At 35.6% G+C, this 23374-nt stretch overlaps 1 protein-coding gene across 5 annotated transcripts in view; it reads right to left on the bottom strand.

Annotated features, from left to right (window-relative positions):
* MAGI2 (membrane associated guanylate kinase, WW and PDZ domain containing 2) overlaps window positions 1-23374 on the bottom strand; it is a 1418773-nt gene that overhangs the window by 345844 nt on the left and 1049555 nt on the right. For all 5 annotated transcript variants that reach the window (XM_065939768.1, XM_065939769.1, XM_065939770.1 and 2 more), the window contains exon 7: window positions 796-853. In XM_065939768.1, coding sequence (XP_065795840.1) covers window positions 796-853 — 58 coding nt within the window. The remainder of the gene's footprint in view (window positions 1-795; window positions 854-23374) is intronic.

Raw genomic sequence — 23374 nt, 5'->3', positions numbered from 1 at the left:
TGATTGGAGGAAACAGATTTAGATCTTGATGGAGAGGGAGAACATCTTTAGTGTTTCAGCCTCTGTGTTTCTTGGGTATGTAGGTTTTTGTTATTCACCCAAATAACATTAACAACATGATGCAATAGGTAAAAATTTAATAATTGTCTATCAGATAAGGGGTTCTGGAAAAGTAACTTGTGTACTTAACTTTTGAAAGTTATTGAATATTACTTGATTTTCCTAGGGAAAGATGTGTATATAATTGTATCCTTAATAGGGGCTTTATCCTGAATAAAAGGATGCATAGAGTGGTAACTCATTATGCTGCAACCTCCAATAGATGAAAGTCCAATTTACAGCAAAACCCTCATGGTTTAAAATGAGGCCTTAAAAGACAAATCTAAATTTTATTTCATCCCTCAACTAAAAAATATGGTTGCTCCATTTAACTGACTTTGAAATCTGGTCTAATAGAACATCTCTATTGTACAACTAGTCAGCTCCCAACATTCTGATTGCAAAATGAAGGGCATTTACTTTGATATCTTTAATTATCACTCATTTAGAGGACAGTGTGAAACACACTTTTCCAATGGGTGTTTTAGAATCATGAGTCAAAGGGAAAGTATGACAAATTAGCCAGCTGGAGAGGCAAGAGACAGCTAGCTAGTGCTGCTAGAGTCTTTGTGGGTACTTCAAAGTAAGATGAAAGGGGAATAAAAGGACTGTTAGCCACACATGCACAATAAATGGAATATTAACACAATTTCACAACACATTAATAACAAGTTAATATCAAACTTAGAGACTTACTCAACATAATAAGTGCCATAAATGGGATCATCGATTTTTTCCCAGCCATATGGAAGCTCTGAAAAATAAAGAGTTGTTTCTTTCAGTAAATAAGTAACAGATAACACTATTTTTAATAAGTAATATAATTTAATTGTACATATATTGCAGAAATAATCTAGCAAAGTGGAATAAAGTATTCAGAGTCAGCACCAAATTTAAAATGCACACTGTAGGAACTATAAGAAGCACTGACTTGAAATTAGCACTTAAAACACAGAACTCTTCTCTGCAGATATACTGCTGGGTCTAGCTGTTTATCCCATGCCAAGCAGTAGAATGGCACATCATCATGTTATCACCACTCAAGGCAATGCAGAAGGCAAATCACTTTCCTGAAAGAGCACGCAGCTTTCTCATTTATTTGTATTGTTAAAAGGAGCATTTCAGGATAAAGATCATAATTTCAAAATATATTTTGGAGAATAGCAAATTGTTTCTGATGACTGAAACAAAGACATTACACATTCTCAATTGATATCCCACTATTTGAGATGGTTAGCTTACTGTTCTCTCTCCATGGGTCAGAATTTGAATGCTGCCAATAAAACTCTCTGGGTATATTTTTGTATAAAGTTTAAAATTCTAAACATGCTTTCCTTGACAATATGGTTTATATTTTCAATTCTCCACAGCAAATTTTAATAATACACTTTAAAATATCAACAATACAATAAAGGTTTCTTTACGGAAAAACATGCTATTTGAAAACTAGTCTATGTGTTATGACACTGTTTTCAAATATATCAAGTCATTATAATTAATTCCTATAAACACAAAGAATATTATGTTTTCCTCACACATATTAATAATATACATAAAACTTGAAACTAAGTAAGATGTATTGACAAACTCTTAATAATATGTTTAAATGACATTCAAAAGTTTTATTATTATAAGTAGTAACACATTTTCACCATAGACAAGCACAGTTATAAAAAGAAAATTAGAATCACCTGCAATTCTGCCATCCAAAGACAAATAATTTTTAGAGAAATTAGATCATAGAGTTATATTGTTTTTACAGCCTGGTATTTCTACCTAACAAAATATTGAGGGCATCTTCAGCATGAAGGAGTGTTACTGCACAATATCACTTTGAAAGTGGCCCAGTTGTTGTGTGAGGTGCGGTTAGAGCCTGGTGTAATCCCACCAGTCTTCTGTCATTGAACTTTTGGGACTTTTCAGTATATGTCACCCGTGTTGGACTTAACTAAAGTTACTAAGTCTTTCTTCATTTTCCTAATAACTTAGCCATGATAAATTCCTAGAGGAGAAACTTCAGGTTAAAGGGCATGCACACTTATAGAGCTTTTGATAAATCTCTATATCTATGTATATTCACTTTTTACTATCCCATTCACAAAAGAAACCAATTTATGACTTCATTGGGAATTTGTGAGTGACTTTGGTTCTCTGTACCATCAAATTAAATACCAGGTCCACAATTCCTCATTCAAAAATTTTTGGACAGAGGGGTTTTGAAATTCATAATTTCCCTGATTTTAGAAGGATAACATGATGCAAATGCCTTCTATTCTATAACAACCCAAGCAGAGTCTGAGAAAGCACTTAAAATTTTTTAAAGCCATGAATATTCAGGCAGTCTAAATCATGTGATTCTCACTAAGAGGCACAGAAAAGGACCCTTTCAAGTCAGTTACCACTAGTTTGCTGCCAGCATGCCCAGATCAGATTACCTTTGACCGCAAAATAAGTTTATAAAAGGTAATTTTTAGAATTTTTGAAATCTGGATATGCAGATAAAATATTATACATTATTATTTAAAAATCAACCAAATTGTTTTTAAATAGCAGTTCATAGTTGTATTAATTTTTATTTCTTCATTCTTGGACTTTTTTTTCCTTTTGTACATTTCTTGCTTTTATAAATCAATTCATAAGAGTTTTTTTAAATTTATGAAGAATAACAATCCTTTATCACATATTGCATACACATTTTTAAGAGTTTAATTTTGTTGAACAGTTTCTTTAACACAAGTTTTTAAAAATTTTATTTGGTAAATTCTCAGTGATTTCCTTTATGGTTTCTATTATTGGAGCTTCCCTTAAATACTAAAGATATTTTTCAAGTATTCTTTTTAACTATATAAAATCTAGGCTATAACCTGGCTTAATAATTCTTGGATTAGTAATGGATTAATATGATATACTTGGAGTAGTAACATATAACACCAAGTTGTGAAGCACCTTAAGAAATTTTTCTTTCAAAATGGTAATAAGAATATTACCGAGTATTTACTGTGTCCAGGTACTGATGACTTTCCATGCACTGACTGGTTTTATCTTAACAACCATACAGGATTAAAAAACCCTGTACTTTGGTTCCAGAGGCCTTAGCCAATTCAGATAGCAATTTAGGCACTCTGTTTAACATAGCATAAACGATACTTAATTTAGACTAATGAGAATAACTATCCAGATAGCTTTTATCAAATTTTATCAAATTATTGGAGAATTTGGCTATTAAAAAGAAAAACCCATTTGATAGATATCTACTGAGTGCCTTTTATAAGCAACTAAAGTGAAAGAATATACAGAGGACAATTGATATTATGAATGCGTGTGTGCCTGCGTTAGTCGTTCAGTCGTGTCTGACTCTATAGTCATGGACTATAGCCCGCCAGGCTTCTCTGTCCATGGGATTCTCCAGGCAAGAGTACTGGAGTGGACTGCCATTCCCTTCTCCATAGGAACTTCCAAACCCAGGGATCGAACCCTGGTCTCCTGCATCACAGGCAGATGCTTTACCGTTTGAGCCACAGGAAGCCCCGGTATTATGAATATTTATTATTAATATGGCTGAATACATGGATTCACACATACAATAGGTTTAATATCACCCCATGTGTATAAAAATAAGTAAAACAATCACATTTACTAATATTTAGAGTAAAAGTCCAACATGGCTAGTTTTATGTATACTAGTCCTACTTCTTAAAGGTGCTATCAAATGAAACATTTCAAAGTCAGATTAAAAAAAAACTTATAGTATAAAACCATTCTTTCAGATATTCCTTATTTTTGGCTCCTTTTTTGGCTCTTTTTTGGTGGGGGGTAAATTACTAATTCTCAGCTATGTATCCCCAAAGTATAGAGTTCACTGATTCTTTATCTTTGTGGATTTACAATGCCAAAGGTTCTGAGAACAATTCCTTGGTATTATTTCCCATTTTCCATCATAAAGTAGTCATCAGGAGTTAGGGGGAAAATCTGGTTTGCATTTCATAAGATAATAACATAATTTATTTGCTTATGTCATATTTCCAAAATAGATTATTAATTCCTAAACAAAATTATATGCTATAAATATTTATATTTTAAGATGAACTCTTAAGTGGTCCTTGACTCACAGTTTGAAACAAAATGATACACTGTACCTGTAACTTGTTACAAAGAGCTGTCGCCCATTTCATTTATAATGCCTGCAAAGGATTGATGAATGGGTGTTACAAGAAACAAGTAATAGAATACATACATTGGTTCATTTGTAAATATGACAGAATGAAGTATAAAAATCTACACCCAATGTTTAAAATGGTGTGGGTGTGCGTATGTACATATATATGAATGTATATGTGCATGCATATACGTATATGCATGTGCATGTATGTGTGCACACAAAGATATTCTTTCTGAAAAGCAGAGAAAGGTCTAGGCTAAAATGCTAACAAAAAACCTACAAGCTTTTTTCATTTATAAGAAGACAAGTCATAATAATAATAAGTAATAATTGTTATAACAACAACACAATAATAACAAGATTATTAACTGAGAAGTATACATTTATATGATGAAAAATTAAGAATAATCTTTCATTGTGAAAAGTAAGTTATTTTGAATTGAATTAGTTTTTTTTAAAAAAGACTACTTTTTGTTAAAATTAAGGGAACAAATGACAAAAAGAATTTCCAATTTTGTACTATTTGCCCTACCAAACAAGCATGCAGCTTGGAGCTCTTGGGTCCTGGGTTATTTAGAATGCTGTATCTAATAATATCTGACAAATTTACAGATGATTAAGGTCACACTAATGAAAGAATAACATATACTATGCAACAGAGAAAAATAAACACTTGAGATCAGCAAGGTTAATGCTGCATTAGGAACTGTTGTAATTGAGATTTTCTTCAGGCCATGGAACCATGGAGAAAATTCAGTGATTAGGTATTCTTATAGTAATCCACTCTGCAAATGTCTGTGCAAATGTCTAGGTTAACTTGCGCGTCAGTCATATAAGCTTTGTAAAACTACAATAGAATAAAAAACTAAAGAGGCATCTAGTTCTGCCTGGTTTTTGCCACAGCTATCATGTTATACTTTTTATTTACTTGCTTTTCCCAATTCTTGTTTATTTATCACTTATTTGTTAAGTCTATTTTCATTGCAGAAAACTGAGACTCCTTTATGTTAGCTCAAAAACACATTTTTCATGGTAGAGATGAACTTATTTGTAAAGCAGAAATAGAGTCCCAAATGTAGAGAACCAACTTTCAGTTAACAAGACAAGAAAGAAGTGGGATGAATTGGGAGATTGGGACTGACGTACATACACCACTATGGATAACAAGGTAACTAATGAGAACATGCCATAGAGCACAGGGAACTCTTCTCAGTGCTCGATGGTGACCTAAACGGGAAGGGAATCCAAAAAAGCGTGGATATGTGTATATGCATAACTGCTTCACATTGCTGCACAGAGAGAAACTACCACAACATTGTAAGGCAATCACGTGTGTGCTAAGTCACTCAGTCATGTCTGACTCTTTGTGACCCCGTGGACTGTAGCCCGTCAGGCGCCTCTGTCCATGGGGATCCCCAGGCGAGAATACTGGAGAGGGTTGCCATGCCCTCCTCCAGGGAATCTTCCCACCCCAGGGACTGAACTTGCGTCTATGATGTCTCCTGCACAGGTAGGTGTGTTCTTCACTGCTACAGCCACCTGGGAAGCCCAAAGCAATTACACTCCAATAGAAATTAATTTTAAAAAATAAACCATTTTTCAGGCTACAACTGGGAAACTCATAGAATCCAAGGATAGTATTCCCTATGGAAATGGGACCCAAATACTGAAAAGCTATAAGAAACACTATCTCACTACTTTGATTCTCTACCACCTCCCCTACCACCTCCCTAATTCATTAATCCAATTCATTTTATTCTAAATAAATCCAAGTCACTTAGCCTGGAAGATCACTGTAATGGTTGTTCTGAGGTCAAGAATTCACTTATATAGTAATCAGGTATAGCTGGGGGAGTGTTTCCCTTTTGCAGATACAGAGCCACATTTGGCAAATTCAAATGGAGGAACATTCTAGAAAATAACTGGCCGATACTCTTCAAAAGTGTCAAGGTCATGAAATAGAAACACTGATTGAGGTACCATCACAATGTACGGAGACTATGGAGACACAAAGACTAAATGTAGAATAGGATCTGGATTGGGTCCTGGGCCAGAAAGTGGACATTAGTGAGACAACTAGAAAAAGCTAAATAAGGTGAGGACTAGTACCAGTCTGTGCTTAGTCACTCAGTCATGTATGACTCTTTGCAGCCCCATGGACTGTAGACTGCCAGGCTCTTCTGTCCAGGGGATTTTTCAGGCAAGAATAATGGAGTGGGTTGCCATGCCCTCCTCCAGAGGATCTTCCCAACCCAGGTCTCCCGCTTTGCAGGCAGATTCTATACCATCTGAGTCACCAGGGTAGCCCAAGAATACTGAAGTGGGTAAACCCAACCCTTATCCAGTGGATCTTCCTGACCTAGGAATAGAATTGGGGTTTCCTGCATTGAAGGTGGATTCTTTAACAGCTGAGCCACCAGGGAACTAGTGTATAGAAATGTTAATTTCCTGACTTCAATAATTATACTTATGAAAGATTTTACTACTAGGGCAAGTGAGGTGAAAGGTACACAGAAACGCTTTGTACTATTTTTTTCTACTATTTCTGAAATCTAAAATACTTTCAAAATTAAAAAAAGCTATTTCAGCAACTCTCACTATTGATTAGATGACTTCTATCCATACTTTATTAACATTCAATCATATACATGTAACATTGAACTAATTTGGATAGCATTAAATTTTTAAACAAAGTGAGAATATAATATTTTTGCATTTGTGGTCTATTTTATGTTGGGTTTTTATAGACATTTTCAAGAAAGTAACTTTCAATTTGGCTATTTTTCACTTTTTTTTTTTTCTATTGCTTATCACTGGAAAAACTAGGTAAATATTAACACCATGTTCACATCTAAGGGTTACTGCATCTTGAATCCTAGAGATACAAATTCAGTAATATAAGTTCAAAATTTGCAGTCAGGTTTTGTTCATCTCCTGGGAGGCAGAATCTTGTAAGGGTCATAGCATAGGTTATGCTAATTCATAAGGATTGTATGAAGGCCCATCCTGGTGGGCAGCTTACAAAACCAGGAAGGCAGACCAATTTAGAAAACATACTAAGTACTAAGACTTTGGAGACAGGAACAAGGGCCAGAATGTGGGCCTATTTCCTTCAGTCATAGATTATTTTAATTGGATTTGGCTTTTTTGAAAAGTTGAGGCTCTTGCTATTGTTGTTTAGAGGTGATGACATCACAAGAGAACATAGAAATGTACAAAATTTCCCCAGGTAGAAAACTGCACACTCCAGTGATAGCTAATATTCATATTAAAATCTTTTTCCTATATTTTTATTAGATTTTTGCCATACACATAGTATATCAATTAGGAAATATAACTAGGTTTTCCTGGAAAAGTCACATAACTTTTGTTCCCAAGGAGTATGATTATAAACATAAATTCTGAAAACATTCTCTTTTTAAACAAAATCCATAAAAGAATGATACATTAATCACAAATTCATTTCCCTATATAAAGTTGAGGGTGTATCCTTCTAGATCTTTTTGCTCCTCTTTACCAGATAATTTTATTCCATTCAGTGATAAAAATGAACAAATAAAGCAACAAACTAGAGTCTAAAAATGAAAATAGAAATTGGTTCTTTATGTTCTCTTTTTCATCTTTCTCAGAGAATGTTTACAACACACAACCCAGTTAATATTGTGGAACTATAGGCTAGGGAGTCTTCATTTGTAGGGCTGAGTATAGGAAAGGTGTTTTTTTAACTATTTTTACAATGGAAATGAGAACTAGCTGATTTGCATTTTACAGCACTGGCATTTAATTCATGTTTTCATGTGGTTTCATGATAGTAACTTTTAATTTGGCTACTTTTGGCTTCAACCTGAGTATTTCATTACCCCAGTATTGTAAAGTATTGTAATCGATTTTAAATGTACTGACCACAATTTCATGGGATTGTTGACAAAACATACAATGGCAAAAACAAATTCCAAATAAATCCATTCTTTAATGTATCTTACCACATTGAGTACAAAATGTGTAAGCTTCAGATTCCCCTGGTGGACCAGTGGTTAAGAATTTGCTTTCCAATATGGTGGATATGACTGGATCCCTGGTTGAGGAAGTAAGCTCCCACATGCCATGAGGTAACTAAGTCTGTGCCACACCTAGAAAGCCCGTACGCCAGGCTGAAAAGCCCCTACATCACAACTGCTGATCCCACAGGCTCTGGAGATGCACAGTGCAAGAAAGAGACTGCGTGCCACAAGGACAGACCCCACAGGCAGCAAGGAAGATCCCGTGCACCACAACTAAGATTTGATAAACAAATAAACAGACATAAATAAATAGTCACATAAGCCACAAACAAGCCAAATAAGTAGCCATAAATAAGTAAAGGAAATACATTTTCATCTTAGTTCCGAGTTTCAAAGAACAGCAAGGAAAGATGAAAAAGTCTTCATAAGTGACCAATGCAAAGAAATAGAGGAAAACAACAGAATGGGAAAGACTAGAGATCTCTTCAAGAAAATTAGAGATACCAAGGGAACATTTCATGCAAAGATGGGATAAACAATAAAGGACAGAAATAGTATGGACCAAACAGAAGCAGAAAATATCAAGAAGAGGTGGATAGAATACACAGAACTATACAAAAAAGGTCTTAATGATCCATAGGCATGATGGTGTGTTCATTCACCTGGGGCTGGACATCCTAGAGTGTGAGGTCGGATGAGCCTTGGGAAGCATCATGATGAACAAAGCTAGTGGAGGTGATAGAATTCCAGTTGAGTTATCTCAAACCCTAAAAGATGTTGTTGTGAAAGTGCTGCACTCAATATGCCAGCAAATTTAGAAAACTCTGCAATGGCCACAGGACTGGAAAAGGTCAGTTTTCATTCCAATCCCAAAGAAAGGCAATGCCAAAGAATGTTCAAACTACCACACAACTGCACTCATCTCACATGCTAGCAAAGTAATGCTCAAAATTCTCTAAGTGAGGCTTCAACAGTACATGAACCGAGAACTCCCAGATGTTCAAGTTGGCTTTAGAAAAGGCAGAGAAACCAGAGATCAAATTGCCAACATCTGCTGAATCATAGAAAAAGCAATAGAATTCCAGAAAAAGATCTACTTCTGCTTCATTGACTATGCTAAAATCTTTGTGTAGATCACAACAAACTGTAGAAAATTCTTCAAGAGATGGGAATACCAGACCATGTTACTTGACTCCTGAGAAATCTGCATGCAGGTCAAGATCAACAGTTAGAACCGGACATGGAACAATGGAGTGGTCCCAAATTGGGAAAAGAGAATGTCGAGGCTGTATATTATCACCCTGCTTACTTAACTTATATGCACATATATTATGCAAAATGCTGAGCTGGATGAAGCACAAGCTGGAATGAAGATTGCCAGGAAAAATATCAATAATCTCAGATATACAGATGACACCACACTTATGGCAGAAAGTGAAGAGACTCTTGAGGAAAATGAAAGAGGAGAGTGAAAAAGTTGGCTTAAAACTCAACGTTCAGAAAACTGAGATCATGGCATCTGGTCCTTCATGGCAAGTAGATGGGGAAACAATGGAACAGTCACAGACTTTATTTTTTGGGGCTCCAAAATCACTGCAGATGGTAACTTCAGCCATGAAATTAAAAGACGCTTGTTCCTGGGGGAAAAAGTATGACAGATTTAGATAACATATTAAAAAGCAGAGCCCGACAAAGGTTCATCTAGTCAAAACTGTGGTTTTTCCAGTAGTCATGTATGGATGTGAGAGTTGAACAATAAAGAAAGCTGAGTGTTGAAGAATTAATGCTTTTGAACTGTGGTATTGGAGAAGACTCTTGAGAGTCCCTTGGACTGCAAGGATAACCAACCAGTCAATCCTAAAGGAAATCAGTCCTGAATTTTCATTGGAAGGACTGATGCTGAAGCTGAAGCTCCAATACTTTGGCCGCCTGATGCAAAGAACTAACTCATTAGAAAAGAACTTCATGCTGGGAAAGATTGAAGGCAGGAGGAGAAGGGGATGATAGAGGATGAGATGGTTGGATGGCATCACCAACTGGATGGACATGAGTTTGAGCAAGCTCCGGGAGTTGGTGATGGACAGGGAAGCCTGGCATGCTGCAGTCCATGGGGTCGCAAAGTGTTGGACACAACTGAGTGACTGAACTGACTGATTTTTAAAAAATGTATAAGCTGTTCCTAACAGATACTATATAAACAAATGTATGCTCAACAATGTTGTGGATATTCAGGGTCTCTTTTCTACCTGGAAAAAGGCTATCAAATATAGATGTAAACTTTTGCAATGCTAACTTAAAGATGGCAGAGTAACCTACTTGGGTGACAGAATTGGTGGCAGAAAGGCATGACCCAAAAAGGGATTCTATCTGCTAAAGATTCAGAAAGAGTTATATATGGTTCAAGTTTGCAAGTTGCACTAGAAGGTGAAAAAGTGATGAATCTAGTAGGTGGGCATTAAAAAAAAATTTTCCAGAGCTCTGAAGTCCATAATGAAGGATTTTAGAAACAACAATATGTTAGGACTTCAAAATACATATATCCAGTTTCCTTTTAATTTCTTTCAGTTCAGTCACTCTCATGAAATTTAGAAAATTTAGAAAATTAGAATTTTATAAATCTTAATTTCTTTAAGTCTATATTAATCCATCTGTTTATCAATCTATTTTTGATCACCATTCACATAAAATTCTTTATGAAAACATGCTGGTCTCTTATAATGTAAAGGTTGCTATCTAAATTTTAATGTATCCACTTGGAAAGTAATAAATATCCAGTAAGAGAATAATACAACCATGCAGAGCCCATATCCACAATATAACTGCTGTTGTTGTTCACTTGCTGAGTTGTTTCTGACTCTTTGCAACCCCATGGATTGTAGCCCACCAGGCTCCTCTGATCATGGGGTTTCCCAGGCAAGAATACTGGAGTGGGTTACCATTTCCTTCTCCAGGGGATCTTCCTGGATCAGGGATTGAACCTGTGTCTCCTGTATTGGCAGGCAGATTCTTTACCGCCAAGCCACCAGGGAAGCGCACAGCATAATTAGGAGAAAGAAAATGCTATGAACTTGAAAAGGTACATGTAAGTACAGACACACCACCAATGCACCAGAGCCAACTGAAGAGCTCGTTCTGGATGAGAAAGTCGGGTGGAGAGTGCAGCAAAAGAGAGAGGGAGAGGGAGCTCAGGGATGGAAAGACGGACAAAGTCACCCTCAGAAAGACAAATTCCTGTCCTGAATTGGAAAATGCTAACAGCCTCGTTGATCAGAACACAGCTATTGGGAAATTGAAGAAAGGGAGTTTGAAAGTGAGAAAAATGAGAGATGGAGTCCTAGGAAGGTACTTCTTAAGAAGAGGGAAACGAAGTCAATAGAGGAAATGGCCCTTGGAAATCTGGTTATGATAGAAAAAAAATGTGGGAGAAGTTGTGTTTGCAAAAGCAAACAAAAAAAGAATCATAAGATCATAAGACACATCAACTATTATCTCCGCAAAAAAAAGATGTCATCTACTAAAAAATTAGTATTTCACAAAATAAACAGAAGAGGGTGCTCATGAACTAAGAGTGTAGTAATCCACCAAAATCTTTTATTTTTGTTTATATAAAATTGTTATTGCTGGTACAGGAAAAAAATAAAAATACAAAATAGATAATATTCCTACAAAGTTGCCATGAAAAATGAAAGTTAAAAGTCAAAGTGAAAGTCATTCAGTCATGTGCAATTCTTTGTGATCCCATGGACTGTCCATGGAATTCTCCAGGCCAGAATACTGGAGTGGGTAGCCTTTCCCTTCTCCAGGGGACCTTCCCAACCCTGGGATTGCACCCAGGTCTCTCGCGTTGCAGGCAGATTCTTTACCAGCTGAGTCACAAGGGAAGCCCAAGTTGCCATACAAAATCAGAAATGAGAGTCAAAGCAATATGTCTAATAAAAATCACCATCCTTCCTCAAACATAAACAAAAACACAATGAGAAAATTGTAATGAAATCTCAAGATATTTTCAATCAAACATTTATAATGATAAAACAACATTTTGAATTAGAAATTTAAAAGTTCTGACCAGAAATGGATAAAGAACAGAAAGATACTAAAGAGTTGATTAAAATAGAATACAAAGTAAGAAAAAGAATCTTTGAAATTAAAACTAAATTACCGGGTGCCCAAGAGAGAATCAAGTCAATCAGAAATAAAATAAGGACCACTGAGAAAAGACACAGTGATAGCTAAGAAAACAAAACAAGATAAAATAAACTGTAAAAAGAATCAGAATGAACTCACTAATATAGAAGACAGGCAAAGATAATCCAGTAAATGTATAATTGGAATACATAAAGGATAAAATAATAGAAGTAATACTTTAAACTATAATCCAGAAGAATTTTCAGAAATAAAATTACTACATATGTCTCTATATTGAACACTGTCCCAGAACAGCCAATTGTAAGATATTAATTAGCCATTGGACTTCAGATATAGAGGAAAACTGGATAAAAGATAAGTTCCTTAAAATAAAAAAAAATCAAGTTAATTTTACATCTCATGAGTAACATACATAGCTAGACAACAGTGAAGCAGCATTTTTAAGGAGTCTCAAAGTATGAGTGAACCAAGGATTTTAAATCCAGCCAATAAAAAATATTAAAGTGTGCACACATATAAGCACACACATACACATGCACACTCACACATGGGTTTATGATATGCAAGAACTCAAGGAATACTTCATTCAAGAATCCTTCCAGAGATGCCTACTTATCTTAATCAAACCAAACAATTCAACCAAGAGATGACTAGAGCAAGGACTAATAGTATTATCCAAGATATTTAATTGTGGATCTAAGTGTAGAACAAAGGTGGGAGTAAGGATGTTAGAAGGATGTTAGAATAATACATATATTTTAGTCAGTCAGTCATGTCCAACTCTTTGTGACCCCATGCGCTGTAGCCCACCAGGCTCCTCTGTCCATGGGGATTCTCCAGGCAAGAATACTGGAGTGGGTTGCCGGTCCCTTCTCCAGGAGACCTTGCCAACCAAGGGATTGAACCTGCGTCTTCTGCAGTGCAGGCAGATTCATGTGAGTCATCAGAATAATATGAAACTATTACATGTTTAGATATTATTGAAATAAAGCAATTAAAAAAGAGAATATTAAAAAGGAGAGAATGACCAATGGTCTCACTGATTGTTGCTTCGGTAATAGATAGGAGTCACAGAATACTATTTAAAGCTAACAAAAGAACAAGGGTCTTATAAAAGATATCAGTATAGAGGCAAACATTAGAACACAAATACAGACTTGTTTTAAATACCAAAAGAAAGAAACAAATAGTTCCCCCTCCAAAAAAAAAAAAAAAAAAAAGACTGTATAGACAAACACAGTCAGTATAACATGATATGGTCAATAAATATAACATAAAACAGTATGACAGAGTGAAAACTAATGAATGCAATTTGCTTTTTTTTGTTTGTATTTTCTAATTAGCTCATAAAGAAAGGCTAAAAAGAAAGGCTGGGCAAAGACATGCCAGACAAATGGGAAAAAAAAAAGGAAGCAATGATTACAGACCTGTTACTAGGACTGAAGTCAAAGCATCAACCAGAATAAGAAACCCAATTTTATAACAGTGAAGGTCACAATTCATAATGAAAGCACACTAGTTTCAATATCTGCATGGCAAACAATACAAATTGTCTTCATAAAATAGGAATTACAGGAGTTGCAAAGAAAACTAGAAATACACTAACAACAAATACTTAAGACTACTCCAGTTTAAGTTAGGTCAAAATTGACAATATTACAGATAAATAAGAGCTAAATACAGCAAAATTAATTAGGCAAATCTTTTGGTTCTTTCATCTTTTTTTCTATTTATACTCCAGTAACAGAGAATATATATTCTTGTCAACTACACATGGGTCATTCCCCACAACTGTCTATACGTTAGACTACAAAAGTCTTAAATTCTACAAAGCAGAAATAACACAAACAATAATCTTTGACCCTAATGCGATAAAATGTAGACATTAATGTGTCAGAAAGGAAATGTAAACTTAAATTGCAGAATTTCTAAAAGTGATGAGAGTGAAAACAGTAGTAAAATCTGCAGAAAAGAAACAGTGATCAGAGGAAATTTTATAGTATATATGTATGTGTATATATACACCTACACATACATACACATATATATGGAATAACAGAAATAAAAGTGAATTTCCAATTCAAAGAACTAGAAAAAGTAATCACTCCAGGGAAAAAAGAAACAGAAAAAAATATAAAAAAAGGACTATAAATGATAAAAGCAAAACTTCATGTAGTTGAAAATGGAAAAATAGTAATACTAACTGAAGTGCTGTTTCTTTTAAAAATCAGCAAAATAATCTACTTCAGTATTCACATACAGCAAAGTAAAAGAGTGACAAAAAGGAAGCAATCTAAACACAAGCCTGCACAAACCTTGCTAAAAAAATTGAAAATCTAAATTAAATGGATAATTTCTTAGAAAAATATAATTTATGAAAAGTGGTCCCAGAGAAAAATAATATGAGTACTAAGGGTTATTTATAAATTGAGTGTGAGCAAAGGCTGTATTAACCTGACTCAAACTTGACAAATCTGACTATACAAAAGCATAAAAGAATCTGTGTGCAACCCAAAACACCATAATCAATACTAAAAGATAAATAATAAACGAAGAGAAAATATTTGTAACATATATAGTGAAAACTCATGGATTTTTGGTAGAAATGTAAATTGGTACAACCACTAAGGGAAATAGTCTGGAGAGTCCTCAAGAGACTAAAGATTGAGCTATTGCCGGTTCCAGTAATTCCATTTCTGAGTATTTACCTGAAGAAAGTGAAAACATTAATTCAAAAAGTTATAGGCACCACTATATTCATTGCAGCACTATTTAAAATAATCAAGATATGGAAACAACCTGTGTCCATCAACTTGATAGAAAAATGTTTAAGAGTTAGGAAAATGTATAAACAAATGTCCTTTATACATGGAAAGATGCCCAACTTCCTTTAACAAATTAACACTATATTGAGATATAATTTCTCACCTATTAAATCGGCAAAAATTCAAAAGATTGGCAACACATTCTGCAAGCAAGATCGTGCAGGAATTGCACCCCTCCCCTACAATACTGGTGGATGGGCAGTATCGTGCAACTCCTTTTGAGAGGAATCTGGCAGTAACTAACACAACCAGACACACTTTACTCTTTGACTCAACAATCTCTAAGAAATTTCTGTAAAAGTTTCATCTTTAACAATGCACAAAATCAAACACAGAAGGTTATTTCTTGCAGTATTATTTTACTAGCAACTCTGAAAATAACCTAAATATCCAAGCAAGATGACTGGTTAAATGAACATGGTACACACACCCACAATGTAGTACTATATAACAGTGAAATAAATGAGCGAAATCTCTATAATCTAATACATGGTGGCTTGCGGAGTGTATTGCTAAATAAAAAGATTTCCATGCTTTTGGGAAAAGGTACACCAGAAGGTGAACCACCAACTAAAGAAACTGTTTAACTGTAAGAGATGGGCATAGATAAAGTTGAAGGGATAAGAAAAAGAAAAACATTTTTGAGAAAAGTTCTTTGTAGTCCATGTCAATGTTTCTTTATTATTTTTTTAATGTGAAAAAACCCTCAAATTAAATACAAACAAAAGGCAAATGACCCTAATTGTATATGAAAATGCTAATCACTCAGAAAAACTCAAATTTTAGAGAAATTATAGACTAACATTTCATTGTGCAAAGACTCAGAAGGTAAACAAATGTATTTATAATGTCACACAATTTGGCATGCTTTCTTTACAGGAATCATTAGGATACTGGTTTCTGGGTCTTGGGGTTAATTTATATCAGTTCTTATACCTTCTGTATTGGGAAATCCAGTAGGTCTGGAGTTTAGGAGCATCATGATAAAAAAAAAAAAACTGCAATAACGTAAGTTTCAAGAGTATGGGGCTGGGCAAACATTAATCTCTGACTTATGGGCAGATAGAATTTAATAATTCAGAGGGGAAGGCACAGATATCTGGAGAGGACGGGTTTGATCAATGACTTTCCAAGTGATTCTTGGTCTTAGGCTGACAGTAATTTTAGAGAACTAATACCATAGGCTTCTGTGAAAAGGACCTTCGGGCATTATGGAAGCTGCAGAGGTGGGTTCCATTCACTCTGGAACTCTGCCATCCCAGATAATCCTAACAGCCTTAGTGCTATTATAGACACTGGGGATTTGGAATGTAAAGCCACTGCAGCAGGGAACCTATAAAAATCTGGAAAATGAAAACAGGTATTTTTTGTGGCAGTAGAACAGAGGACTGCAGGCTACAGTCCATGGGGTCTCAAAGAATCAGACACGACTGAGCGACTAAGCGCACACACACAGGAATCTACCCAAATTTTGCTGCCTTTGTGGGAGCAAGAATGAGATTTTGCTTCAAGATGCAAGGTCTTGATAGAGATAGAGCAGTACCTAAATCTTGGTCTATGGGCTTGTTAAGAGGGAAAGCTTGCAGAAGAAGTTGGATCCACGGTAGGAGGCTGGAGACTGAAAACCTTCTTCCTCCTTAGGTTGTCCTATGTCCCCAATAAAAAGAAGTCAGTCTAATCTACAGTTTTCTCACTGTGGCACCCTCAGCTGGGGAGGTCAGATGGGTGCAATGATTAAGAGTTAAGCAGCTCATAACATGCTCTTCTATAATGCACAGTGTCTATATTTTATTTATTGACTCAAAGTAAGTATTGATAAATAATGAAAATTTTAAAAATTGTTTAACCATCACTTTCCATGGAGTCAAGATGAAGACCTGGATAGGTTATTAGAAAGAAAAACTTTTAAAAATTGCTTTAATTCTCCATTTTGCCTTATCAATGGAGATCTTAAAGATTTAGGAGAAATGACTGAGATAAATGACCACGTCTTGCTATGGTTTTGATGGCTGTTGTGATTGCTGCTTTCTGATGCCCCCAAAATGATAGTTTTTCAGTAGTATATTTGATTTTGTGGTTGAAAAGGTTCTTGATGAGATCCGGATATATTAGATTAAGAGAAATTTCAATTTATCACTGATGGTATTACTTAATATATCTCTTATAATGTAACACATTTATGAACCTCTTTTTTTATTCAAGAAAATTTAACGCTTATCTGCTTTGAGGGAGACAAGAAACTAGGCTGTGAGGCTATAGGGATATATCTCAACATCCATGGAGCTGATGGCTTCAGGCAAAGCCAGCCTTTAAACAAATATTTTCACTAATTATTAATTCATTATAATTTATGATATACACTACTAGGAGAAGTATGTACATATCCTACTCTACCTAAAGCCTCAGGTGATTTTTGAAAAGCTTGGAATCATAGGATGTTACATTTCATAGGTATAATTCATTATAACTGATTTAAATAATCCTAATGCAACAAGTCATCAACACATTTGTCAATTGGGTATTCTGGGAAGAATTCATACAATAGATGTCATTGCTCTAGCAGAGCAGTCTTTTAAATTTAATGAATTGGCTATACAAGAACATTCTACTGTTTAAAATCTCTAGGGACAACTAACTATTGAACGTCAATACAGTAAGGACTTGGAAAAAGGAAATTTAAAATTTACCTTTGTCTAGTATATTAGATGAGCTGAATTCTATGTAGGAATATGCCCTAATTTCATTTTCTACTTAATATGCAGCCTAAGAACAATGTTTAATTAAAATGCCACTCTGACCAGTGAAACAAATCAGACTGAGCACAAACCCAGGGCTGCTAACTAAAATATGCAGAAAGACACGCCAGCTCTGCATGATGGTACTGTCTGAAGCGTCTCCCACAACAGTGGGGGTAAGAAGCATCATGACAGTTCTACATGCCATTAAACACTAACATAAATTTTGTTTTTGCCATGACACTCACGGGTTCTACAAGGCCTTCATGCCTTATAGACAAGTAAGCTGGACATCTGTCAAACTGGGGTGACACAGTATTGCCATAGATGTTCTACCTTACCTGGTTTGCCAAGCTTTGTGTTTTTTTGGCAGAACAAAGAATCAGTTCATGGACGTTTTTGAAAAGCACACTTGAAAAGAAAAATCAATAAAATTCTAATTGTCAATGTCTTTTGGGGAAAGAAAGGAAGCATGGGTACCTTCCATATTTTCTCTCTGTGTGTGGAATGCTTTCAAATATTAATGGAATAGGCAAACTGACCAAGCCCATAGTGCTCTGATTTATACTTGTCCTAGGTAGAGAAAATATGTAATTCTCAGCAGTACTTATCACAGATAAATCACAGAATGTCAAAGGTAATGAGACTTGAAACATAAAGCAGGGAAATACTTTTTCCGTGACATAGGAAGAGGAGGTTGACTCTTCAGTATGTGACTGAAACAATAAGATGTCTGATTTCCTGTTTTGAATTAAACTAAGGCGCTAATGCTGCCTATTAAAATGTAATGACAGAAATGCCAAAATACAGACATCAAATTATATTTATATAGCCAGATGTGTGCGTAGGATTGTCCAAATGCTCCTTACCAAAATGATTTCCTATTGAAACTATTTTAGCTGTATCCTTAGCAGAGATGTTGGAATCACACCCCCCACCCCGACCCCTGCCATCTTGGCAGTATAGTGCAGAGAAGGGTAACTTGAGAGGACATAAGCATCTATACACTTGAGGGATGTGAATGATACAAATGTCACAAGTACACCTTCAGCGAGGTTGAAATGAATTGTGAATCATAATAATACTGCCAGTATTAAAAAAAGCAACAAAGTGTCTATTAATATACACTGTGCTGGCATCAGAGGCATTCACTTCAAATACAGCATTTTACTCAGAGAGGGAAGGGGTACAGTTTTGGAACAAATCCTGAATTTCCTGACCTCCCCACACAAAAAGCAATGACTTCTATCAGTAAGCTTCCAGAACAAAATAGGGCAGAATATTTTTTTTTCCAGTGGTTTGGGTGCTGTGATTTATACAAATCTTTACCTATCCAGGTTTGTCCCATCGTCTCAGTGTTCTCAGGTGGAAGGACTGGATTAAATATGAGAAACAGAGAAGCAAAATTGCTTCCTAATGAAACAAAATCCTGCGTGATATAAAATGTGGTAGTGAGGTATGCTATAGTAACATTAAAAAAAAGTAGAGGATTTGGAATGAAGAGCATGAACTACATTACTGCTTTGTTTCCTGGTAGAAGGAAACAAAGGAACATGGAAAATGGCTGAGGGTGAGATTTCCTAATGTTGTCCACAGTAAGAAAAACTGCAAAATATAAAAAGACCCAGAATAGAAAACACGATGCCTGCTGTGTCTGCAAGGTATTGAGATGCCTAAAACATGGGGGGGAGTTCTTGGAGAGCACTTCAACTCAGTGAAAAATATTACCCGTATAAAGCTGTCAAAATCTGTCTCCGTTTGGGTTACTTGGCATGTAAAGAGCCAGTCAATCCCACAAATTAGGCTGCCCTGCAGGCGTTTCTAACTCACGTGCCAGGCTTTCAGGAAACATTAAAGGTCCAAGTGGAGCTACGATTTGTACCCATGGTAACAACTGGACTGTGTGTAAATCATGTGAGCAGTGACAATGTGATATGATGTAGGGCTTAACCACTTTTGTAAGACTCTACATGTAAAAATTCAAACTATTCAATAGCAGTGGTATGTGCAGACAAAATACACAGGGAGTTCTAGAGGGCCACATGGTCTAGAGAAGGGAATCACGTAATTTCTAACCTGTAATGTCCTTTAGAGGCAAAAAACACTGAAAATACTTATTTGTTCACAGAACATCACTAGTTAAAACATTATTTTATGATAATTGGGTCAAGGTGTTAGGCCACATTTCATATGTAGCCTGAGATTCTCTAAAATTTTCAGAATCAACTCTGATATACACAGGGCATATAGTACAGAGAGCAAGTATAAGCAATGACAATAGTTTTTAAAACATATTAACATACTTTCCTATTTCACAGTTCCCTGTGTGTAGCTCTCCCTCTATGTAAGCAGTCATGTATTTTAGGAGATTTAGGCCTGGTCAAATGGTACTATAAAGAGAAAGGGTCAAGAACCAATGAATGACTTCCATGTTACAAGGTTGGGAATAGGACTTGTTGGTGCAATGCCCTGGGAGAAAGGATTCAGGGTGGAGAGTTCTTGGACAAAGGCAAGGACCGTAACCTGAGCAGGTATAAGCCATCCTGGGCTTCCCTGGGGGCTCAGACAGTAAAATATATGTCTGCAATACAGGAGACCTTGGTTTGATCCATGGGTTGGGAAGAATCCCTGGAGAAGAAAATGGCTGCAGACGCCAGTGTTCTTGCCTGGAAAATTCTGTGGACAGAGGAGCCTGGTGAGCTACAGTCCACAGGGTTGCAGAGAATCAGACATGACTGAGTGACTAACGTTTTCACTTTTTCCAAGGCAACCTGCAGCAGAGAACAGCGGGCCCACCACAGACCTGCCCTTGTTGCCAGAGAGATACATGTTCATCTACTACCTTGGATCCGAGAGGAGAAGAGAGACCTACTGGGAAAAAGAATTGATAGGAAATCTGAACTTAATTAATATTAACAGGCTATTGCCACCCTGCCATCTCCCAAATAAATGTTTTGAATTAAAAGGGACAAGAAAAACAAACAAAAAAAGACCACCTTTAATTGGAAAGTTTAAATTTCTTCACCCTCCATCAACAATAATGAAGGTGACAATGCAAATGAGATTAGTTACATAAAATTAAAATAAAAATCTTTTCTTATATATGAGTTTGTAGTTTACAAATACCAACCTTGCTATGTTAGCACTAAACTAAAATCATATGTCAATATTTAAACAAATATATTAGACAGAATTACTGTAGGCTTTGAATTTGAATTTTGGGTTTTCTTGGATAAACCTCAGTTTCTTTATCCTGCATGATGTTATAAGGAATACAAATGTAGAGTGCCTGACCTGCTTGGTGCTCAATGAATGTTAGGTTTTACTGTGACTGCTCTCGATGTTGCTGTTGCTCTGTCATCATCATCAGTAGTAACTATAAAAGTAGTGATGGTAGGACTCAATGGAGCAGTGATGGGTCCATATTTAGAGTGTGTGGTGGGTAAAAAATCATTAGCCTTTTTGCCTCATAATTATTTGAAGAAGAAGATTTTTCAAAATTATTTGAAGTATGGGAAAGAACTTATAAAACTGGGTGTGAAAAATGAGGATTGAAAAATTATTAAGTAGGGGATCCTATCTATTATTTGCTTTCTGTGTAAAGCTGATCAAAGGCTTCAGAATAAGAATTCTAACACTTAGCAGTCTAGCTTCAAAAATGGGAGAAGGGACTTGATTTATGAAGAAGATGCTTTGCTTAATACAAAGGGATTCAACTGGAGTTCATAAAGAAAACTACCTGAAAACAAACAGTTACGTGTGCTTATAACTCTTAACTAATATACATTATAAACTATTACAGTGTGACTCTTTATTATATAAAGTTAACAAGCATATTTGAAATTATTTCTTTAGTTTGCAAATCAAAACCACATCAGAACTACAAATATAGCCTTTGAAATAATAACTTTAATTAAGGTAATAATGATATTTTCATTAGAAAATTCCTTTGGTATGGTGGCATTTTTCTTTTAGTAAAACTGTAAATGATTTAAAAAATCTATTTTTGCTCAAAGGTCAATTGATCATGGTCACTCAGGACTAATACCTGAAAAGAAAAGATAAATCTGTCTTAGATTTTTGGTTATAGAAGAAGGAAATTTTTTCATCTCGAAAATAGAAAAAAAGGTGAAGAATCTGAAAGCTACTTTATCAGTGTTAAAAATAAGCATATTATACTCAGCAATCTAATAGAGATACAACGTAGATGGTTTTAAAACTGCTGTGGTTCACGAAGTTCCACAGTGAGAGGTGAGAGTTAGAAAACTCAGTAGGACCAAATATAACAAGACAGACTGGAAAGGACTCCATGGGCAGCTAAGAAAAAGAAAAAACAATGGAGAGAGAAAGAATATGGTACACCACGGGAAAAAAGGGTCTTCTGTTGAGTTCTAAAGATTATGTTATAATCATCTGTTTTCTGTCTCTCTCTCTTTGAGAAACTTGAAGACAGGGAGCATATCTCATTCATTTTCCATTCCAAACCTAATATGAGGTGCTCACCACAAGCATTTATTAAAGGGATGAATGAGATCAGGTGTTCACTGTGGCACTTGGAGGGCTAAAATATCTTATACCTTTGTCGGAAGAGCAATCTCAGAGATCTGGGTAGCACAAAGAATGCTGGATTCCTAAGACATTAGTACTTTAGTTGTTCATTAAACAAAGGTTAACTCAGTTTATAGCCAGATGTTTTTCTGTTGAGAATTTTTGCCCCATATTTCAGATATTTTGAGGTGTGTTGGGCTGAGGTGGGGAAGGAGAAGGAAAAGCTATGGGCAACATTCCATAAAGCTCACTTCCTCCCTTGTTATTGAACGACAGAGATATTAGAGAAGCACACAGGGATTAAAGAACTGTTTTAGTAATGAATGTGAAAAGTAGGTATTAAAATCTTAGTTGTATTGCTTTCAGTAACAGAGATTGTTGGGGGCACGTGATAGTAGAAGTATGCCAGGTGCTCGCAAAGGAAGGAATAGACATTTACAGCAGTGGCTGCAGTAGACAGCAGATGCGGTATAGAGAAGTGCCGCTTGAGCTGTGTCCTAAAAGATGAGTCAACATTACCTGAAATGTTTCCTACTGAAGGGAGTTCACCTCATATTGAAAAAATGGCATTTAATTTCAATTCTATTTATGTTCCTATCTTAGTATCTCAGGATGTTCTCTTGAAAATTTTTCATAGCCAAAGTTATAACACTTCCAGCCTTATCTCAGTTATTAAGCATCATCAAAGCACTAAAATTAGCTATAATTATACAATACAGAGAGAATATGTATAAGACACCGTGCTTAGCGCTTTATGTATCATCCTTTTCATCCTCCTAACAATCCTATTTGTGTGTTCCATCGTGTCCTCTTTGCAATTCTATGGACTGTAGCCTGCCAGGTTCCTCCCCATGGGATTTT

This window comes from Muntiacus reevesi, chromosome 6 (assembly GCF_963930625.1).
Source record: "Muntiacus reevesi chromosome 6, mMunRee1.1, whole genome shotgun sequence".
Taxonomy (NCBI): Eukaryota; Metazoa; Chordata; class Mammalia; order Artiodactyla; family Cervidae; genus Muntiacus; species Muntiacus reevesi.
The sequence above is the reverse complement of the archived record's forward strand: the minus strand, read 5'-3'. Positions and strand labels throughout refer to the sequence as shown.